This window comes from Prosopis cineraria, unplaced genomic scaffold (genome assembly GCF_029017545.1).
Source record: "Prosopis cineraria cultivar Desert tree isolate PC_DT_omini unplaced genomic scaffold, ASM2901754v1 PC1590, whole genome shotgun sequence".
Classification (NCBI taxonomy): domain Eukaryota; kingdom Viridiplantae; phylum Streptophyta; class Magnoliopsida; order Fabales; family Fabaceae; genus Prosopis; species Prosopis cineraria.
The window spans coordinates 1-22,233 of NW_026556915.1; the positions used below are offsets into that span (position 1 = coordinate 1).

At 32.6% G+C, this 22,233-nt stretch overlaps 1 protein-coding gene across 2 annotated transcripts; it reads right to left on the reverse strand.

Moving 5' to 3' along the window:
* Window positions 1–8,280: 8,280 nt before the first annotated feature.
* Window positions 8,281–12,909, reverse strand: LOC129300436 (uncharacterized). Of its 2 annotated transcripts, none has more exons than XM_054939008.1 (2): window positions 11,182–12,909; window positions 8,281–9,146 (listed from the first exon to the last, which is right to left on the reverse strand). In XM_054939008.1, exons 1-2 carry the CDS (start codon window positions 12,779–12,781, stop codon window positions 9,136–9,138), a joined length of 1,611 nt encoding a protein of 536 aa, XP_054794983.1. In that variant the 5' UTR covers window positions 12,782–12,909; the 3' UTR covers window positions 8,281–9,135. The 2 variants fall into 2 exon arrangements, with proteins under 2 accessions (XP_054794983.1, XP_054794982.1); XM_054939007.1 differs by having other exon boundaries at window positions 11,179–12,909.
* Between the last annotated feature and the right edge of the window lie 9,324 nt (window positions 12,910–22,233).

Below are 22,233 nucleotides of genomic sequence, written 5' to 3' on the forward strand. Positions count from 1 at the left end.
TGCTAGCGCATACAATCTCTCACTATGTGGCCCACACCATAACATTTAAAACACTTAATAGGAGAAGTGTTAGATGAATAATAGAAGGTTTAGGGTTAAAGGTTTTTACCCTCATACTTGGTCTTTATTTTTCTTGGCTTGGGATGTATCTTTGGCTTTAGAATCCTTCCATTTGAAAGTTGCTTAGGAGTCTTTCCAAGAGGACTTAGAAACTTTGTTCTTATTTTTCTACTCCAACTTTATAGCCTTGTGTATGAGCTCTTCCTTGTCCATAAAAGGGTATAAGTCAAGCCTCTTAACTCTGGCCTCAAGCCATCTATAATTCTTGACATTACTTCACATTCATTTTCTTGAATGTTTGCACGAAACTTCAAGATATTCAACTCATGCAAATACTCTCCCCACTATCATAGATCCTTAAGAAAACATTCTCAATTTTCTATTCAGCTCTGTGTAGTAGTAGCTGGGGACATAAGCCTTTTTAAAGTACCTTTTAAGCTTCTCCCACGTTTTAATAGGCTTTTTCCCAATGGCTTCTTTTGTACTATAAATCTTGCCACCAATAAACAGCATAGTTAATGAAATTCAAAGAAGTAGTTTTTACCTTCTTGACTCAGACAAATCAAGAGTCATGAAGATTTGCTCCATCTTCATTTGCTAATCAAGGTATTTTTCTGGATTGTTGCTACCTTGAATGAAGGATACTTTACTTTCTGGTCTGGTAAGTCAACATCATGCTTTGAGGATTTCATCCCCTTAGGAGAAGGGACTTTTCATACTCCTCATCATCACTGGGGGTCTCACGCTTCTTTCCTTTGGAAGAGGAGTCTCCAGCTCATCTTTATCCTCCTTATGGAACCTATGATCAAGTTCTAAGCGAAACTACTGCAACTGTGTTTTGATAAGTTTTAAAACAGAGTTCATATCAATACTAGGGGATTCATCCTTGTTAATCATGTTTACAGAAGCACTAGAACCATATAAGATGAAAATGGATCATCACACAACAAACTCACGTGTTTACTCTCAAGATAAATAAAGTCACTCATATTTCACAACAAAAATTAATGGCTTTTTTTTTAATGATGCAAAAACACACTTGCCTTTTACCACTCACTAAGCTTGTGGATAGAATCCAATGGCAAAACCAAACACAAATCAAGAAACTAAGAAACAACCAAGTGAATATCTTCTAAATTAAAGAAACTAGAAAACAAGCACAAGATGAAAAGAGGATATAATTTTTTTTTGCAATTTAGGAAAGCAAAATTTTCAAATAAAATTAAGCTTGTAAAAGGAAAAACTAGACGTGACGACAAAAATAAGAAAGAAAGATATAAAAGTTAAAAAGTCAAATATTCAAAGACAAAAACAAGAAACTAAATAAAATAAGAGAGTAGTACAAATAGCAAATAAGAGAGTAGAGAATTTGAAAAGTGCTACCAAAAATTAAAAATAAGAAAGTGATCAACGTAGAAGACTTTCTTATCACCTAAGTTGACTTTTCTCTTTAGGCAACCTTTTGGTGACTTGGAGTTCAAGAATAGCCTTTTTCTATAGTCATAACTTACAGCAATATATTTTTTTTATAACTTTTTTTTTGAATTTTTGGATTTTTTTCCTTTTTTTCAACACACCAAACACTTTTTTTGCCTTTTTTTGCACGAATTTTCAGGTATTTTTTTTAGAAGGCTAATAAAATGAAAACTCACATAAGGTAAAAAAGTCACAAAGATGAAGAAGAGAAAAACCAAAAGATAGAAGTAGATTGGGTAAATAAGAGATGATCACAAAAAGAAATAATTCAAGATGAACAAGAAGAAGAAAGGACAAGAATTTGAACCAAAACTAGCAACCAAAGCTCTGATACCAATCTGATAAGGGACACGGAAGCAGAATCATGTTAGTTTAGGAACAGAACTCTGAAACATAGCAAAAAGCACAAGAACAAAAAGAAAGGGATGAAAATTATGATGAAAATAAAGAAAGATATGAAATAAATAATGGGATAATGATCAAGGAGAAAATCCACTAGAGCACCTGCCTCTAGGAACCTCAACCTTCGAAGACAGCACAAGAGTTGATCACGCTCTTGATCACATCTGTTTCTCACATAGGATGCCACTACAAAGCACTAAGGCTCACAAGAGTTATAAACTCTAAAATGAATAATTTCATTCAACTTACCTTCTGTTTACAAAAGGAAGCATGCCTAATATATATAGGATCATAGAGAAGACTATTTCCTAAATTTAAAACCCTAATTTCCTAATACTAAAAGGAGAAATAATATAAAATAATGAGAGAATATTTAGCCACATAATTTAGGAGATGTGATCCTAAAATTATGAGATTAAAAAATTTAGAAATTAATAATATAATTAATTATAACCTTTGACTAGATTGAAAATAGAAAATAATTGAGGAGACAATCAAGGAATCATAAAGGATTTAAAATCATGCCATCTTTGACTTCTTTACTAGAGTTTCATTCCTCCTTGCTTGCAAGAGGTTCAACTTATAGCCTTCCTTGCATTGGGCTAAGGTTTGCGACTCTTAGGCTTGGCTCTTCATAGATTTAGATCTTAAGCACATTATACACGTATAGATGCTCTCCTTTGGGCTTGAGAGGAGTGTCCCAATGCTCTCCAAGATCTTAGACTTCTTGCACAAGACTAAATAAGGCTTTCTTCATGGCATTAGTTCGGGTTCTTATCATTGGACCTCCAACATATTGTAATGGGTCTTTAAGTATGTTGGATTGGAAGTATTGGGCTCTTTACTCCTTGCCTTAGGCTCCTTCCATGTCACCATGCTCATGATTACCATCCTCAAGCTTCGTTGCCATTAATTCCATGTTATCTGTGCCATGAGGCCCATCAAGTTGAAAACCCTTATCTACATACTCTATATAGATAAGGGCATCCTTTATGAAATATGAGAGAGTTAGAAAAGTTCTAATGAAAAAACATTTTGAAAGCCACATAACACCCTGTATAATGGAAAATTAACATTCAAAGAAGATTGGACGCTGGGAGCGCTAGCATGCTATTTGAGTTAGAGAGCTGTTCGTGTGGATATGGGTAGACAGAGTAAATCTATGTTGTCAACTCCTGATATATAAACTCTTAAAGAGAATGTGTGCCAAATTTAAAGAATTAAAAGGTAACTCTTCTATCCATCTTGACTTAAATGAGTTCGTTCAGTCTATATCAGGATAGGGACTTTAAAATTTTAATCTTCCATTGTGCCTCCCTATCCAATAGTGGTACCAAAGCCAGGTTAAATTTTCATTTAAGTTGGGTTTTGGTTGATTACATTCTTAAATCTTCATGTGATGAACTTATTTGGATTAACGTTGCTTTAAGATTTTTGAAATGTATATGTGATATTTTTGAAATATATATATATATATATGTTTTTCATGTGATGTTTTCAAAACATATATATATATATACACACTCATTTTATATATATTTGAATTTATATGAATTTAAATAAATTAATATGATTTATATTTAGCTATATGATGTGCATTCTCAATATGACTAACGTTTGTCCATATGATGTGCATTCTTAATGTCATTATTGTTCATTTGCATTCTTATATAGTTTATTCTGGATTGTCAATATGATTGATGAGTCTAAAGGGTTTGAGGTAGTAACTCATTCAAAGCAGGACCACCGTGGCTAACTCTTCATAGTGCAACCTAATTCACAATTTATAACCTTTCATTATATATGAATTGTTTATTTGTTGTGTTTTTCTTTGCCTTAAAGTTGTTTGGGTATGGTGACATATATAGCTCTAGTTTTACAAGGGTTGTAAATCTTAAATACAGCTTGCGTGTCATGCCTCTCTCTACAAACTTTAAATGTACATTCTCTGCTCATCTCAATCTCCTCTTATATATAAATGAGGTTTCTTGATGTAATTTATTTTCTTAGAGAAGTCCTCTCATTGGCTTAGGATGGACATAGATTAGGTGAGCCATATTGTGTTATGTTTAATTATGCTTTTTAGATCATAATATGCATGATTTTGTATGAGATACAACTGCTTTCACTTTACATGATTATTAAATTAATAAATCAAACCTTTTAATTAAAAAATTAAGTCATAATGCTATCAATTAATGAATACTTGTTAAAATCTAGATTACTCAAATGTAAGATCCACCAAAGTGGATACATTTGGGTTATCTTAGTGAGACAAGTGTGAGTAATGGTACTACTCACAAAGATTCATTATTGTCTGACTTAATTTAGATTATCAAAACACTTTTAGATCTCAAGGCATTAGATGGGATTGAACATGCCGGATCATATGATGGTTGAATCTCTTAAAGATCTAAGAGTTAAATATAATGTAATTGGTAAATGAGTTTCCTACCTAAATAACTTAATTTTAAGCGTCCTGCCAAAGCAGACTTAAATTTAGGTGAAATATAGGTCTTAGCCCACTAATCAAATTTGAGGGTTGTTAATTTTAGTGGGAGATATAAAATTAACTTTGTGTATTTTATTGTAGAATCATATCGACTAGTAACACTACTACACTATCGTTGCGATTAGTCCTTGAGAAGGACAAATTCAATGGGACAAACTTTCTTGACTGGTTCAGGAACTAGAGAATTGTTGTCAAGCAGGAAAGAAAGGCTTATGTCCTAGATGAACCCATTCTTAAGGAGCCTGCGGCTAACACTCCAAGAGCTCAAAGGGATACTTACATAAAGCACACTAATGACTCGGTGGATGTAGGATGCCTAATACTAGCTACCATTGTTCTAGAACTTTAAAGAGATTTGGAACACATGGAGGCTTATGAGATGATTATACATCTTAGGGAAATGTTCCAACAACAGGCAAGGCAAGAGAGGTATGAGACCACAAAGGCCTTACACTCCTGCAAGATGGCTGAGGGTTTATTAGTTAGTACTCATGTTTTAAAGATGAAGAGCTATATTGATCACCGTAAGAGACTCAAATTTTCCTTAAGCCAAGAGTTGGCTACAGATTTGATCTTGAACCCACTCCTAGAAAGTTATGACTAGTTTGTTATGAACTATAACATGAATGACATGGAGAAATCATTTCTGAATTGTATGGGACGTTTAAAATTGTTGAGCAAAATATTAAGAAAAAGCCTAGCACTATTTTAATGGTTCAAAAAGGAAAAGGTATGCAAAAGAAAGGTAAAGGCAAGGGTAAGGGCAAGGAAAAGGGTAAAGGCTTAGATAGTAAGACCAAAGAGTCGAACAAGCCCAAAACCAAGCCTCCAACCAAGAAGGAAAAGCCTCTAAAGGAAGGAGTTTGCTTCTTTTGCAATGAATCAGGTCATTGGAAGAGGAACTGCAAGCTTTACCTAGAAGATATGAAAAAAAAGAAGGATAGCAAGGCTACTCCTTTAGGTATTTATATTATAGACATTTGTCTTTCTACGTCTTCTATAAGGGTATTAGATACTGCATGTGGTTCTCACATTTGTATAAATGTATAGGGTCTTAGAAACAATAGAAAGTTGACGAAGGGTGAAGTGGACCTACAAGTTAGAAACAGAGCAAGAGCTACTGCTTTAGCCATAAGCACTTATAAATTACTTTTGCCTAATGGGCTTTTGTTAGTTTTGAACAATTGCTATTATGTTCTTGCTTTGAGTGGTAATATTGTTTCCCTTTCTTATTTGGATAAGGAAGGTTTTACTTCCATTATTGGGAATGACAAATGTTCTATTTATTGAAATTACATTTTTTATGCTAATGGTGATTTTCATTTTGGTTATTATCTTTTAAATCTGGAATATCGTAGTAATGTAAACATCTATAATGTAACTACTAAAAGGATTAAATTGAATAATTTAAATCTAACCTACTTATAGCATTGTCGTCTCGGTCATATACATGAGAAATGTATTTCTAAGCTCTATCAAAATGGACTTCTTAACTCATTTGACTTTGAATCTTATGACACTTATGAATCTTGTTTATTAGGAAAGATGATGAAAGCACCTTTTATTGGGCATGGTAAGAGGGCTAATGACTTACTGTGACTCATACATATTGATGTATGTGGACCAATGAGTACTGCCGCCAGAGGGGGTTATTTGTATTTCATTATCTTTATTGATGACTACAGTAGATATAGATATATCTACCTAATGAAACATAAATTTGAATCTTTTGAAATGTTCAAAATATTCCAAAATGAAGTACAAAACCAACTTGGCAAGACTATTAAAACTCTTCAATTTGATCGAGGAGGTGAATAATTGAGTTAAGAATTCATTGATCATCTCAAAAGTTATGGGATAGTCTTACAATTAACTCTTCTAGCAACACCACAATGGAATGGCGTTTTTAAGTGGAGAAATCAAACACTATTAGATATGGTTCGATCCATGATGAGTCAAGTAGATCTTCCACCATCCTTTTAGGGCCATGCACTAGAAACAGTTACGTTCACACTAAATCATGTTCCATTTAAGGCAATTGAGAAGACACCATATGAGATATGGACTGAGAAGAAACCTAGTTTTTATTCTCTCAAGATTTAGGGAAGTAAGGTTTATGTTAAGAAATAAGCCTCAGACAAGTTAGCACCCAAATCCATAAAGTGCCTTTTTATGGGATATCCTAAAGAAACAAAGGGATACTATATCTATAATTCTACTGATAACAAAGTGTTTATATTCAAAATGGCATCTTTCTAGAAAGAGAATTTATCTTTAAAAGAACCAGTGGGAGCAAGAACATCTTGAAGAAATTCAAGAACCATAAAATATCACAAAGTCATAGATGAAAAACTGAAAAGACTCACAAGAAGTAAATGAGCCTACTCAAATAATACAAGGCCCACAAAGGTTTGATAAGACACAATATTATCCTTAGATATATGGATTTCTGATTAATAAATGTCATGATGTGTTGCTTATTGAACATAATGAACTAACCACCTATCAAGAAGCCATAGTGGGACTAAATTCTAAGAAATGGCTAAATACCATGAAGTTTGAAATGCAATCCATGTACAATAATAAGGTATGGACCTTAATTGATCTACCTGAAGAAATAAAAACCATTGGGTGCAAGTGGGTTTTCAAGGAGAAAACTGACATGGATGGCAAAGTAAATATCTTTAAGGCATGATTGGTTGTAAAAGGATTCACCTAAACTAATGATGTAGACTATAATGAAACCTTTTCACCAGTTGCAATGGCTAAATCAATCAAAATCCTCCTTGCCATTGCAGATATTATGACCATGAAATATGGTAGATGGATGTTAAAATAGCATTCCTTAATGGATGTCTACTTGAGGAAGTGTACATGATACAACCTGAAGGTTTTGTGTGTCCAGAGGACTCTAGAAAGGTGTGTAAGCTTCAAAGATCCATTTATGGATTGAAGCAAGCATCTTGGAGCTGGAATCAACATTTTAATGAAGTAATCAAAGAGTTTGGATTTATTCAAAACATTGATTAATCTTGTATTTATAAAAAGGTTAATGGCAATGCAATTATATTTCTAATGCTATATGTAGATGATATCCTACTCATTGGGAATGACATTCCTACCTTGCAAAATGTCAAGTCTTGGTTAGGAAAATATTTCTCTACGAAGGACTTAAGTGAAGCCACTTAAATCCTTGGGATTAAGATCTATAAAGGTAGATATAAAAAGCTGATAGGTGATAGGAAATTAGTCGCTTATCCTCAAAATTACACTAAAGCTAACCCTAATGCAATATAGGGCCAACCCTAGGTCATCTCCCAAGGAATGGTTTTAAGTCTAATTGAAAGTTATCTAGTGAAATAAATCAACCAAAGTTTGTAGGAATTTAGTTATCTAGCTAATTATCTAAACTAATTACCTAATATGCAAGTAATTAAAATGCTAGTGAAAGTGAGTGAAATGAACTTCCCTTTTTACAATAATGGAACCCTAGAGATTAGTTGATTTTGGACTCATTATCTTCTCATGATTAGGCTAAGTTTAGCTTCCCTTTCCTCTTGACTAAAGCTGTCATGACTTAAGAAAATTATCCTAAGCCAATTAACCTAATTAGCTAACCTCCCTAGGTCTTAGATTAAAGTCCCTAGTTCAATTAACCAATTGGTGAAGACATTAGCCAAGTGATTCACTCAAAATCCTCTCTCAACAGCCATGGTCAAACACATAAATTGAGCAACCACAAGATTATGTCAAGCTACTCAACAACACAAGCATTAATACCACAAGATTATGTTAAGCTACTCAACAACACAAGCATTAACACCACAAGATTATGCAATATTAACACAAGAAATTCACTAATTGAAAAACACAAGATTATGTGCCAAACAAAGAGTGGCAAAATTCAGTCATGGCTGTCCAAGGAAGAAATTAAATGAAACAATCCTCTCTCTTTACATCAACATCAAATTCAAATTAGAATTTATAAGCTAAGATGATTAGACCCTAGATTAAGGAATCTAACCATCTAGTAAAAAGAGAAGAGGATAGGAAACAAAAGAACTTAGCCAATTTGAAGCTCAAGACTCATCCTCCATCTTCATCTCTCTAGGATTCCACAAAGAAACTTAGCCAATCTTCATCTTCAAGAACCCTAGTGATTGCTTGTGAAGACCAAACTCCATAGCTCTTGAATGATGGAAATGAGCTTCAATCCTTGTGAAAATGGAAGGGATGGAACGAAAATGAAGAGAGGAGAAGAATGGTATGAGTTTTGTGGAGGTTTGGTGGCTGAAAAATGGAGGTTAGGATGCTGGAAAATGAAGAACAAAAGAGAGAAAATGAAGAACACTATGAACAAGAGAGAGAGAATGTGGAAGATGAATGAGATATGTGTTGGATCCCATTTGAGGCTTAAAATGGCGTGCTTCTTGGTGTCTCCCATCAGCTGAAGCTTAATTAAAATAAGGAAAAAGAAATTAAAATGTAAATGGGAGCCTTGTCACACTTGCAAGGTGGCAACTTCCTATTGGTTTGTAGATGATTCCAATGTGTGCCTAATTTCCCATGTGTCATCCACATCATTTTAGCTGATCTAATCCCTCAAAATAATCATAATTCACGTGCAAACCATCAGCCATTGTCCTCAAGGAGTGTTGACCTCAATTGCCCAATTGATGCACAAGTCACATGCCACCTATGTCACATAAATCACATAATTCAATTAAATAGCATATGATATAATAAAATCTAATTCATGTCCAGAATTAAATTCATAATTAGAAGGGAGAATTTATTAAATTAACCAATTTTTAGGCTGCACAAAATTATATAAAAATTTTCACACAAAGGCAAACCAAAAACTAGGACAAACTAAGACACTTAAGAAAGTGTTGACTTTTTTATTTAATTACTCCCAAACTAAAATGAATTTTAAAAATATAATTTCACCATTCATCAACTGGACATAAAATGCACTTTGTCAATTTTTCTTGTACATTTTCTCAAAAGTTTATTTTTTGGACCAAAATGCCCCTAGTGCACTGATATTAGAAACTTAGGCAAAGTTCCAAATCTAATGCAATGTGTGCACTTGAAGGTGATAAATCATTAATAAAATGGTCCTAATTGACAAATAAAAGTGGGTAACAAATGTGTTCTATCAATTCCCCCACACTTAGCTTTTGCACTCCGGGCAAAATCAAGTGAAAAAGGTCCCAAAAGAAACTATAAGACAAAGAAATAAGAGAAAAACATTGTTTCAAGTCACTAAAATACTAGCTCATGAACTTCTACAAATTATCAATCAATGTGGCAATAATTACGAAAGAATTATGCACATCACAAACAAACCCTTACCAAGAATCAATGTCAAAGAGTAAGCCTCTCTAGGTTAAGTGTTTGCTCTCATCACTCAAAGTGTATAAGGTATTAAATTTCACTCAAAATTTCTTAGGATAAACCCTACTATGAATTTGTAACCCTTCTACATCTCCATCACTAAATAACACTTGCAATCAAGAATCAAATGGACTTTATTAGGTTGTGATATAGGTAATGAAAGGATGTCTAAGAAATGCATGTATATAAAAAAAATAGGGTTAGCATCAAAATAATGCTAAATCAAGATATATCCCCTTAATATGCAAAGCATAACCTAACTCAATTGAGTGAACACCTTAACACAATGAGGATGGAAAGAAATGATAAGAAATAATAAAACAAATGAGCTAGGCAACTTTTTATTTTTATTTTTATTTTTTTTTCTTTTCTTTTTTTTTTCTTCTTTTTTTTTTTTTTCTAGCAACTTTATTTTTTTTCTTTTTGACTAATTTTTTTTTTCAAATCTATCTTTGTTGTTTTTTTTTTTGGTTGCCCCTAACTCTTTGAAAACAATGGAAGTAATGGATAGAGAAATGATAATAGGCATCCACTCATTTGATCTAGGACATGCAATGAATATTAAAAAGACATATAAAAGTGTAACATGCATTCCTTGGGAAAAAATAGGGTGAATATTTTTTTTTTTAAGAATCAAACCAAAGGCTCAAAGTGGCTAACAAAGGATAATAAATAATAATAGGTTGGCTATTTGGCTCTTGGCTATTTTTTATGAATGCCATCTCTCATCTCCTATCAAACAAGTGCAAGATATATGGTCTTAATTAAGAAGTGAAACAAATTCTAGAGGGTAACATCACTAAGGAATTAATCACACATGAGTGTTTAGCCTCTTCCATGAATGGGTAATATGCCACTCTAATCCATTAATTCAAGGTAAAAGAATGTTCATTCACACCTATTCAATCCTAAAAATTACCACATCTCAAGAATCAAAATATCCATTCAAGAGCTAGGTAATTAAGTAACCTCAAACAAAACAAAACAAAGAAATTTTTTTTTTTTGAATTTTTTTTTTTGCAAAACCAAACAAAACCAAACAAACAAAATAAAATGTTTATTTCTCTCCCCCACACTTAAATCATGCATTGTCCTCAATGTATGTATAGACTAGTGATAAAATAAGGTGAGATCAATAATGAATGCATAACAAAAGTGTGGTCCAGAAATTTTTTTTTTCAAACTAAAACACAAAACAAAGAAGTCAAATAAAGCAAATAAACTCTAACTTTCCTACTAGGTTCATCTCCCCCACACTTGCAATTTACTCAATCAACAAATCAAAGCATAAAGCAAAGTAAAGTAAAAAGAAAGGGTGAAGAAGATACAACCTAGTTTAAATCTCCACAAGCTCTTGAAGTTGAAATTTTCATCTTTGAGGAGTAACATGAAGCTACTCATTATCATCTTCATTCCAAGCATCTTAGGTGGAGGCTCAAGATCAATTTGTAATGGCTCCAAGATGTATGGTGTAGAATCTTTCATAACTTTATGTGGTTGATCATCTTCATGGTTAGCCAAGGTCTCTTCCATTGCAATGATAAATCCTCTAAGTACATGGGGGTTCTTGGCCATATCATCATTTAGACCTATAAAATCAACAAAGAACCCTTCCTCAAGCATATTGGGTTCTAAAGAAGTGCACTCATGATTAATTTCACTCAAACATACATCATCAATTATTTTATCAAGTAAATGATTGCTACTATTTTCAAGCACAAATGAATTAATTTCTAAACAAATAGGGCATGGAGAATCATGTGAACAATCACAAGTGAATAGGAAATTAGAACAAGTACTATGAAACAAAGCCAACTCATCATCAAAATCATCAAGCATTAAATCAATATTATTCTCATTACTATTTGGCTTTGTAAAATCAATTCCTTGATTTTCAACCTCCTTGTCATCTTGAGTTATTTTCAATTCCTTGTTCAAATCCTTAGTAGGAGCTACAGCCTTTTCAAGTTGAGCAAGTTCCTCTTTGAAATCAAGAGATGGTTTGGCTACATTGCCTTGTTCACCTACAAAAGAAGGTAAACAACCTTTCTCAAGCACATCATGGTTAGAAGAAACAAGTGCATGTGCACTATTAACAATATCACAAGAAGGAATTGGAATTTCAAGCATACAAGATACATCATCGCCACCATCAACATCCATTTCATTTTCTTTATTCAAGCTAAGTGAAGAGTCAACACTTTCAATGATATTTGAATTTAAATCAAGAGAATTATCATGTGAACTCAAAGTGTTTTTCTCCCAAGGGTATACTTTTTCACAATATGATTCATGCTCAAACATCCAAGGTGATTCAACTATAATTTCTTCATCTACGTCATCATCATTTAAATCATTATGCTCATCATTAGATAAAGTCAAATGTGAAGAAGAATCAACCTCAATAGGAATAGGAGAAATTACCTCTTGAAGTAAGGGTTGGATTGACTCCTTCTCTTTTGGAGATTGAGTGGCTTGAGGTGTATTTATATTCTCAATAGCTTCATGAGCAACTTTTTGTGTGTCTTCAACTTGAAACATGTAATTTCTCTCTTGTGAGGCTTGGGCTACTCCATGTGGTTCACAATATCCTTTTAGAATAGGACAATCATAATAGAAGTGGGAGATAGCCTCACAATGCACACAATAAAATTTACCCCTTTGTGCATATAATTTTTCTAGATGCTCAATGTCAATGGATGGTGTACGCTCAACATGAGTGCTTAGATTGGATTCAAAACTCATGGGATTGAAAAATTCATAATTGTGACTTGGATGGAAATGATCATGATATGGGGGTGGATAATCAAAGTTATATTGTTGAAATTGATTATGGAAATGGGATGTATGGTCAATGTTAAGCGCTGGAAATGGATGGGAATGGATGTCAAATGAATGATGGAATGAATCATGATCATGAAACCAAGCCATAAAATGCAATGAAATTTATATCCACAAGCAATGATTCAAATTCAAGCTCAAAATGATGGAAAGACCAAGGAAGCTCAAATGATATGCCCTTTGCAAGTGTATGAGTGGAAATGCAAGCAAACAAAAATCAAGAGAAATTTTTTTTTTTCTTTTTTTTATATTAGAATTAAAAACAATAAAAATAAAAAAAAATCAAAAACAACACCAAACAAGTAGAAAGAGAGTTAGAAATGCTCAATCAAGAAGCTTTGACAATTCTGGAATTTGCACAGTAGGCTTTCTGGAGATAGTGAACTTGTGGATTTTTTAGCAGCCAATCCATATGAGAAATTCACCTGAAACTTTTATGAGATACACAAGAGATATTCAGAAAAATTATATAAAACTTTCAGATTACAAATCCCTCCCAATCGTTCCCAGAATTTTTCACAAGTTGGTCCACAGGTCTGGAGAAACAGGATTTCGTCCAGAAGACCTTCAGAGCTTCTAACAAACTTTCAAATAGGAAAATGGAAAAATTGAAGAAAATCCTAAACACAAGAAACAAATATAAGACAGTGATAAGAAAAATGAAACTCAAATCAATCAATTTGAACGCACAAAGAGGAAGATATGCTAACTCAAAGTTGAAACAGGGTTTTGGGAATCCTCTGTAATGGCTCCCTGGACCTTGTTAGATTGTAAAATTTCCACAGGACACTTCCCACGTCCAAAATTGACCAAACCAATTTTAAAGTGAAGCTAAGATATAGAGCTTTCAATGAAATAAATTTCAAGTTCAAATTCCCTCAGACTCATTCCCAGTTAATTTTTCAATTTCAGACAGAGACACTAGAAACAGAGTATTTTCAGCTCTACACCAAACCAACGAAAATTGCACTAATTTTTTTTTTTTCAAAACAGAATAAAAACACTCAAAACACACAAAAAACACTAAACAAAACACAAAACACAAATTTTTATAATTTTTAAAAAAATTTTCCAGGAACACTAAAAATGTAAATTAGGTACTAAACAACCTTAGAATTAAACTTAAACCATTCCCCGGCAACGGCGCCAAAATTTTGATAGGAAATTAGTCGCTTATCCTCAAAATTACACTAAAGCTAACCCTAATGCAATATAGGGCCAACCCTAGGTCATCTCCCAAGGAATGGTTTTAAGTCTAATTGAAAGTTATCTAGTGAAATAAATCAACCAAAGTTTGTAGGAATTTAGTTATCTAGCTAATTATCTAAACTAATTACCTAATATGCAAGTAATTAAAATGCTAGTGAAAGTGAGTGAAATGAACTTCCCTTTTTACAATAATGGAACCCTAGAGATTAGTTGATTTTGGACTCATTATCTTCTCATGATTAGGCTAAGTTTAGCTTCCCTTTCCTCTTGACTAAAGCTGTCATGACTTAAGAAAATTATCCTAAGCCAATTAACCTAATTAGCTAACCTCCCTAGGTCTTAGATTAAAGTCCCTAGTTCAATTAACCAATTGGTGAAGACATTAGCCAAGTGATTCACTCAAAATCCTCTCTCAACAGCCATGGTCAAACACATAAATTGAGCAACCACAAGATTATGTCAAGCTACTCAACAACACAAGCATTAATACACAAGATTAAAGCTACTCAACAACACAAGCATTAACACCACAAGATTATGCAATATTAACACAAGAAATTCACTAATTGAAAAACACAAGATTATGTGCCAAACAAAGAGTGGCAAAATTCAGTCATGGCTGTCCAAGGAAGAAATTAAATGAAACAATCCTCTCTCTTTACATCAACATCAAATTCAAATTAGAATTTATAAGCTAAGATGATTAAACCCTAGATTAAGGAATCTAACCATCTAGTAAAAAGAGAAGAGGATAGGAAACAAAAGAACTTAGCCAATTTGAAGCTCAAGACTCATCCTCCATCTTCATCTCTCTAGGATTCCACAAAGAAACTTAGCCAATCTTCATCTTCAAGAACCCTAGTGATTGCTTGTGAAGGCCAAACTCCATAGCTCTTGAATGATGGAAATGAGCTTCAATCCTTGTGAAAATGGAAGGGATGGAACGAAAATGAAGAGAGGAGAAGAATGGTATGAGTTTTGTGGAGGTTTGGTGGCTGAAAATGGAGGTTAGGGTGCTGGAAAATGAAGAACAAAAGAGAGAAAATGAAGAACACTATGAACAAGAGAGAGAGAATGTGGAAGATGAATGAGATATGTGTTGGATCCCATTTGAGGCTTAAAATGGCGTGCTCCTTGGTGTCTCCCATCAGCTGAAGCTTAATTAAAATAAGGAAAAAGAAATTAAAATGTAAATGGGAGCCTTGTCACACTTGCAAGGTGGCAACTTCCTATTGGTTTGTAGATGATTCCAATGTGTGCCTAATTTCCCATGTGTCATCCACATCATTTTAGCTGATCTAATCCCTCAAAATAATCATAATTCACGTGCAAACCATCAGCCATTGTCCTCAAGGAGTGTTGACCTCAATTGCCCAATTGATGCACAAGTCACATGCCACCTATGTCACATAAATCACATAATTCAATTAAATAGCATATGATATAATAAAATCTAATTCATGTCCAGAATTAAATTCATAATTAGAAGGGAGAATTTATTAAATTAACCAAGTTTTAGGCTGCACAAAATTATATAAAAATTTTCACACAAAGGCAAACCAAAAACTAGGACAAACTAAGACACTTAAGAAAGTGTTGACTTTTTTATTTAATTACTCCCAAACTAAAATGAATTTTAAAAATATAATTTCACCATTCATCAACTGGACATAAAATGCACTTTGTCAATTTTTCTTGTACATTTTCTCAAAAGTTCATTTTTTGGACCAAAATGCCCCTAGTGCACTGATATTAGAAACTTAGGCAAAGTTCCAAATCTAATGCAATGTGTGCACTTGAAGGTGATAAATCATTAATAAAATGGTCCTAATTGACAAATAAAAGTGGGTAACAAATGTGTTCTATCAATAGGCCTAAGTCAGAGCACATACATAGATAAGATACTGCATAGGTTCAGTATGCAGATTCAAAGAGGGGTCTCTTCCCCATGTCTCATAGCATTCATTGCAGCTAAGACCAGTGTCTTAGCACACAAAATCAGCGAGATTGCATAAGGTTCCATATGCCTTGGCAATTGGATCTATCATGTATGCTATGTTGTACACTGGACCGGATGTTTCATTTGCCTTAAGTATGACTAACAAATACCAAGAAAATCTAATAAAGGATCATTAGACTGCTATCAAGAATATCCTAAAGTACTTAGGAAGGACTAAGGATTTATTCTTGATATATAGCGGATTAGATGACGAGCTAGTTGCAATAGGTTACATAGATGCAAGCTTCCAAATTGACCAGGATGACCTTAAATCACAATCAAGATATGTGTTCACCTTAAATAGTAAGACAGTGAGCTGGAAGAGCTCAAAGCAAAGCACAACAGCTGATTCTACAATAGACACTGAGTATATAGTAGCATTAGATGTAGCTAAGGAAGCTGTTTGGATTAGTGCTTAACTATGAGTAGTGCTTAACATCTCAGATCCAATAAACTTGTTCTGTGATAATAGTGGTGTAATTATACAGAGCAAGGAGCCAAGGTCACACTAAAAGACCAAGCATATACTTAGGCGTTTCAACCTTATCAAAGAGATCAATGATAGAGGTGATATAAAAATATGTAAAGTAGCAGAAGACAATGTTGTTGATCCTTTTACAAAGCCTCTTGCACAAGCAAAGCATGAACGTCATGTCAGGATAATGGGAATTAGACAAATTAATGATTGTACCTAATGCAAGTGGGAGGATGTTAGAAATTGTGCCCTAGGGCCAATCATTATACTACGCACATTGTTATTTAATGAATTTCTTTTTGTTATCATATCAATTGCATGTTCAATATGATAATTATATCCTTGGACAAACTATAGTGATTGTCCTAAATGTCCTTGGTCGATCATCTTTGAGGGATTATAGTTGAAATAAGACTAGTATGACTTTAGTTAATTATAGAGATACAAATTAAAGTCATAGACACTTGAAAGAGTACAAGTGGTAGACCGACCCACTATGAGAAAGTTGCATGGTATAAGTCATAAGCTTATCTTATATATAACTATATTACTAAGCCCTTTGACCTGAGATCATCATGGATTCCTACATGATGACCACTGAACTTTGACCTAGTCAAAAGTCACCTTTGACCGGGTGATTATAAAGGCTATGATTAAGTTTAGTAATATTCATGCAGAGGAATATGAGTGGTCAAGATGAAATTTGTCCCTCACATTAAGTGAGAGATATTAATAGGCTCCTCGATGAGTAAAACTGAGAAAATGTATGGCGATACTACAATAGAAATGATTTTTTATTGTTACTGTCAGTCTACTCAAAGATTGAGAAAGTAATGTTTAGGTAAAGGAGAATGACAATTCCATGTCTCGTACTTGACCAAAATATCGCGTGACAAAAAGGATGTGATATGGTTACATGATAGGTAATATCAGATCATCAATCCCCATATAAATTTAGTAATTGCAATGTCTTGCTAGAGGCCACTTGTAACTTATAGGCTAATAGCATAATTAGCCTACTACCAATTTCATGTAGGCCTACAGGATTGCACACAAGAGTAGCCCAACTCAAGCTATAATGTCCAAGTTCATTAAATTTGGAATGTGTCTAAATTCAATGAACTGTAATATAGGATAAATGAATTATAGATATATATATATATATATATTTGAATATTTATTTGATAAATATATATATATTTATATTTATATAAAATTCAAAATATAATTATATATATTTTTGAAATATATATATATATATATATATTTTCATAAGTGTGTGTGTGTATATATTAGATATATATATATATGATATATTTATATATATAAAATTAAAGATATATAATATAATATATATTTGAAATATATATGTATATATATTTGTGTATATATATAATATCATATGTATATGTGATATATATTATATTATATTATGCTATGCTATATTATATTATGTTATGTTATGTAAGTTTTAAATTTAATTTTATATGATAGATTAAATTTAATAACTAACATGATATGAGAGAATATCATGTTAGTTTTATAATTTGAATTTATAAGATAAATTCGAATTAGATGTGATATCATGGATTAAATTTATGAGATAAATTTAATTATATTTTTTGTGGGCCTTTTGAGTGGAAGATGAAAACCCTTATCAATATATTATATATAGATAGGGACGTCATTTGTGAAGGATGAGAGAGTTAGAAAAGTTCTGATGGCAAAAACACTCTGAAAGACACGAAACATCCTGTAGAATGAAAAATTAACATTTAAAGAAGATTGGACGTTGGGAGCGCTAGCACGCTGTTCAAGTTAGAGAGCTGTTCGTGTGGATACTGATAAAGGGAGTAGATCTACATTGTCAGCTCCTGAGATCCAAACTCTTGAAGAGAATGCGCGCCAACTTTAAAAAATTAAAAGGTAACTTTTTTATCCATCTTGACTTAAAAGAATTCATTCAGTCCATATCAAGATAGGGATTTAAAATTTTAATCTTTTGCTATGCCTCCCTATCCAACATCTAGCTTGTTTATATATATATATATATGTGATATTGCATTATGCTAAGGGTGCTGCAATGGAGGGTATGTGGGTAGGCCTAAATGCGAAATATGCAAGTGTATGTTGTTGTATAACTTGTTCCACTTGTGTATATATGTGTTAGATGTGACTTGTTTTGTTATGTGAGAACTTGACACAAATGGTGATGTAGAGTCCTATTTAGAAGAGTCAAGTACATTCGTGATTTCTGACTATATGATGAGGTGGAGCTCCATATGTAAGAGTCAAAGGGTTGAAAGTAGAACAAATCTAGTTATATATGTGAATATGTGTGGTATGTGTTTTCCTTATATAAGACCACAATTGTGTAATGTGATTTTAATAGGCCAAAATGGGCTATTGATATAATATTTAATATGTATAGTGTTAATTTAGTGTATGTGGTTCTTTTGGACTTAGTTCAAGGCCTTAAAAGGTCTAATAGGATAAGGAATGTGAATTGGGTACTTAAGGTGTAGGTTTTTGAAAGAAAAAGTAGCTTTTTGCACTTGAGCGTCTAATTTTAGATCGATCAAATTAAGTCCAAACTTATCTCATTAGCTAGTATGTGTGGTAAGGTTCAAGTGGGCACTTGAATCACTCTGGTTGAACATTAAGTGTGAAAACAGCACATGTTGGAAGTTCATCATGCTAATAAATGATGGTCAAAATTTTGGACAAGCATACTATGGGGCATGATACAGTCAGAAATAGAGCGTGTGGCTCTATGCCACATGTTATAGTGCACGTATTGTATGCCATGGCGCATGGCTCTTTTTTAAGGTTAAGAAGGTTTGGCTTTTTGAGTCGTTTGATTATGTTTACACTTTCACTAGCCTCTCATTTGAATATATATTGTAAGAAGTAGGGATCTCATGATTTGAAAATAAATAAAATGCTATTACTCTAATATTATTGTGTTTTGATTTATTGATTAGATGATTGTGAATGATAAAGCCCTGATTGAGATGGGATTTTACAGATTTATGAATATATATATATATATATACACTTTACTGATTTTAAACAGTGAATGTTATTATTTTTATTTACTTAATTTATTTTATTTTACAAGATCAAGTGTTAAGGTTTTGTCATTGTAAATTTAGTGGTTTAGTATTTTTGAAGCCATATAGAATCTCATAATTTTTAAGTTCAATAATTATATTATTTTGACATTCTCTTTTAATTATACACCAATTTACTTGATGAATTTATTTATCTTGATTCTTTTGATTTCATTATTGGAATGTTATTCACTGAAAAAAATTTTAGCCTTAGATATTATAAACAGCTAGGGACCTCCAGAGGATCAATGAAGGATATATTTTCAAATTGAGGTTAAAGCATTAACTTGATTAAATTTCTATTTGTTGTAAAACTTGAATTATATAATATACTATGTGATTTGTAAATTTTGTTTTAGATACTCTGCATAGACTATACTTAGAATCCTTATACTGATTAATTATTTGTTTGTCTATTAATAAGAGCAAAACTCAAGATTGCTGTTTATGCTAAAATTGTTCTAGAATTTTTAGGGGACTCTATATTAAATTTCTAAGGAAAATTTATGACTTTTTTTGTTAAAGAAAATAACATAAAGAGACCTACTTAATACCATGAATGTGTTATAATCAAAATATAGTAGCTAGTATTTAGGCCAAGGGATGTGTGTTCCTATGCATATTTTGAACCTATCACGACTAAATTTTGGGCGTGGCATGTATTCTCTTACTCTATGTTGCATATAACATGAGAGGAAATTTAACTACCATAATTAATTAAATCTGTTTGTCTTAAAGGTTAGCCTAATCATGACATTGTACTATTGCATGTGGTATTAGGGTAATGGATGGGGTCATTACAACACCTATGAGAACAAGAAGTCTTAAGGTAAACCTTGAAAGTTACTTCACCTCAAACTCAACCTCCAACTGGTGAAAAGCATATAATAGAAGAGATGGTTGATAGGTTATATGTCAATGATTTCTTAGGCAAATAAGTTAGAGGATAGCAATCTAGGATTAAAGTGCCTGACTTCCAAGCAAACAAAATTTAAGATTAAGCCGACCATGCTTAAGATGATTGAGATGAATAGACAATTTATAGGAAATAAGGATGAGGACACTAATAAAGATTTGGTCAACTTGCTTGATATTTGTGACTCTTTTTAGCATAATGGAGCTTCTCAAGATGTTATTCATCTCCACCTTTTCCCTTACTCTGTACAAGGGAAAGCTAAGGATTGGCTTAACAACTTGGAAGAGGGTAGTGTCCTATCATAGAATGAATTGGAAGGAAAATTCAAGTCTAGATTCCTCACACATAACAAGATGGTTCATGCTAGAGCCAACATTATCAATTGTAATCAATACATTGGTTAACACTTTTATTAAGCTTAAGAAAGGTTTAAGCAGCTAGTTAAGTAGAGTCCTAGGAATAATCAAGAAAGATGGATTTTGATTTAAGTTTTTAGTAGCTAGTTAACACCTAAGTCTAAGTCTAAAATGAATGTGGTCTCTAATAGTGGGATTAAAAAACAACAAGTGAATTATGTCTAGAATTGTTTGGATGATCTTGCTACTAATTACATCCAAAACAACAATAAGAGGAGACCTAGAAAAATGCCAGAGAGAGTTATTGAAATGCCCTTACAAACATTACAGTTCTAACATGTATGCACACTACTATTTAGTTAAAAACAATAAAAGGTTTGGAATCCCAAGTTATAACATTTGATAACCATTTCAAATATGCTGAAAATTCATATTTAATTACAGTAGAAGCAAAACGACATTTTAAGGTAGAACAGGGCCATACACTATAGTATGTGGTACAAAGACACAGGTTCTGATTCTATGCCATGCACCACGGTACACATATCAAAACCTATTATCAGTACAGTAATTCTGATATAAACTTCAATTGTGTGTCGTTTTATCATTTGATGCCTTATTGGGGTGATTCAAGTACTCATATACACAAAGCTTATTTTAAAATCTAATCAATGACAATGATTTTGTTTGAATCTAATATTCCATTTGAAAATTAGACTCCCAAGTGCAAATTGATCGTTCTAAGTCAATTTCTTTTACTCAAGCACCTCAAATCTAAACTATATATCATTGGCCATTTCTAGGGCCTTAACCATGTCCAATGGGACATTTAACTCCTAATTGGCAATATATAATGTATCACACATAAACAAGTTTGGCCAATAAATTGCCCATTCCACATACTTTTGAGCAAAATCTCACACTTTCACATATAACCACATCTTTGGCCAAACTTCTCAAATTTTTAGCACATTTTAATCTTCTAATAGTTCCTTAGGCCACATCCCAAAATCCATCACAAATACACACATATATATAATAGGGCTAGGCTACCAAAAGGAAATACACATAAGCTTATTGACACTTTGCATGCATATGATTTTCAAACAATCATTGCAACTTCTATACTAGATACTACTTATACAATAATTTCTTTTCACCAACCTATGGGCTAACCAGATATCTACTAATTCTGGCCCAAATCTTTCCCTTTTAAACTCCCTGCGTTAGTCTTTATAAAAATATGAATAATCACGAGTGAGATGATAATCTCAGTAACTAAAATAGCTCATTTAATATTCATTAACACAAATAACCACATATTAGTAAACCAAAAACCATTATAATAATCATAATTACTAAATATATATATTTTTCCTTTATAGAAAACCTTCCATAAAATCACATATATTAGCATGAACATATATCTACCAAGCCTCCAAACTCTCTAACTGAAAATTATAGGCTTTAGTGA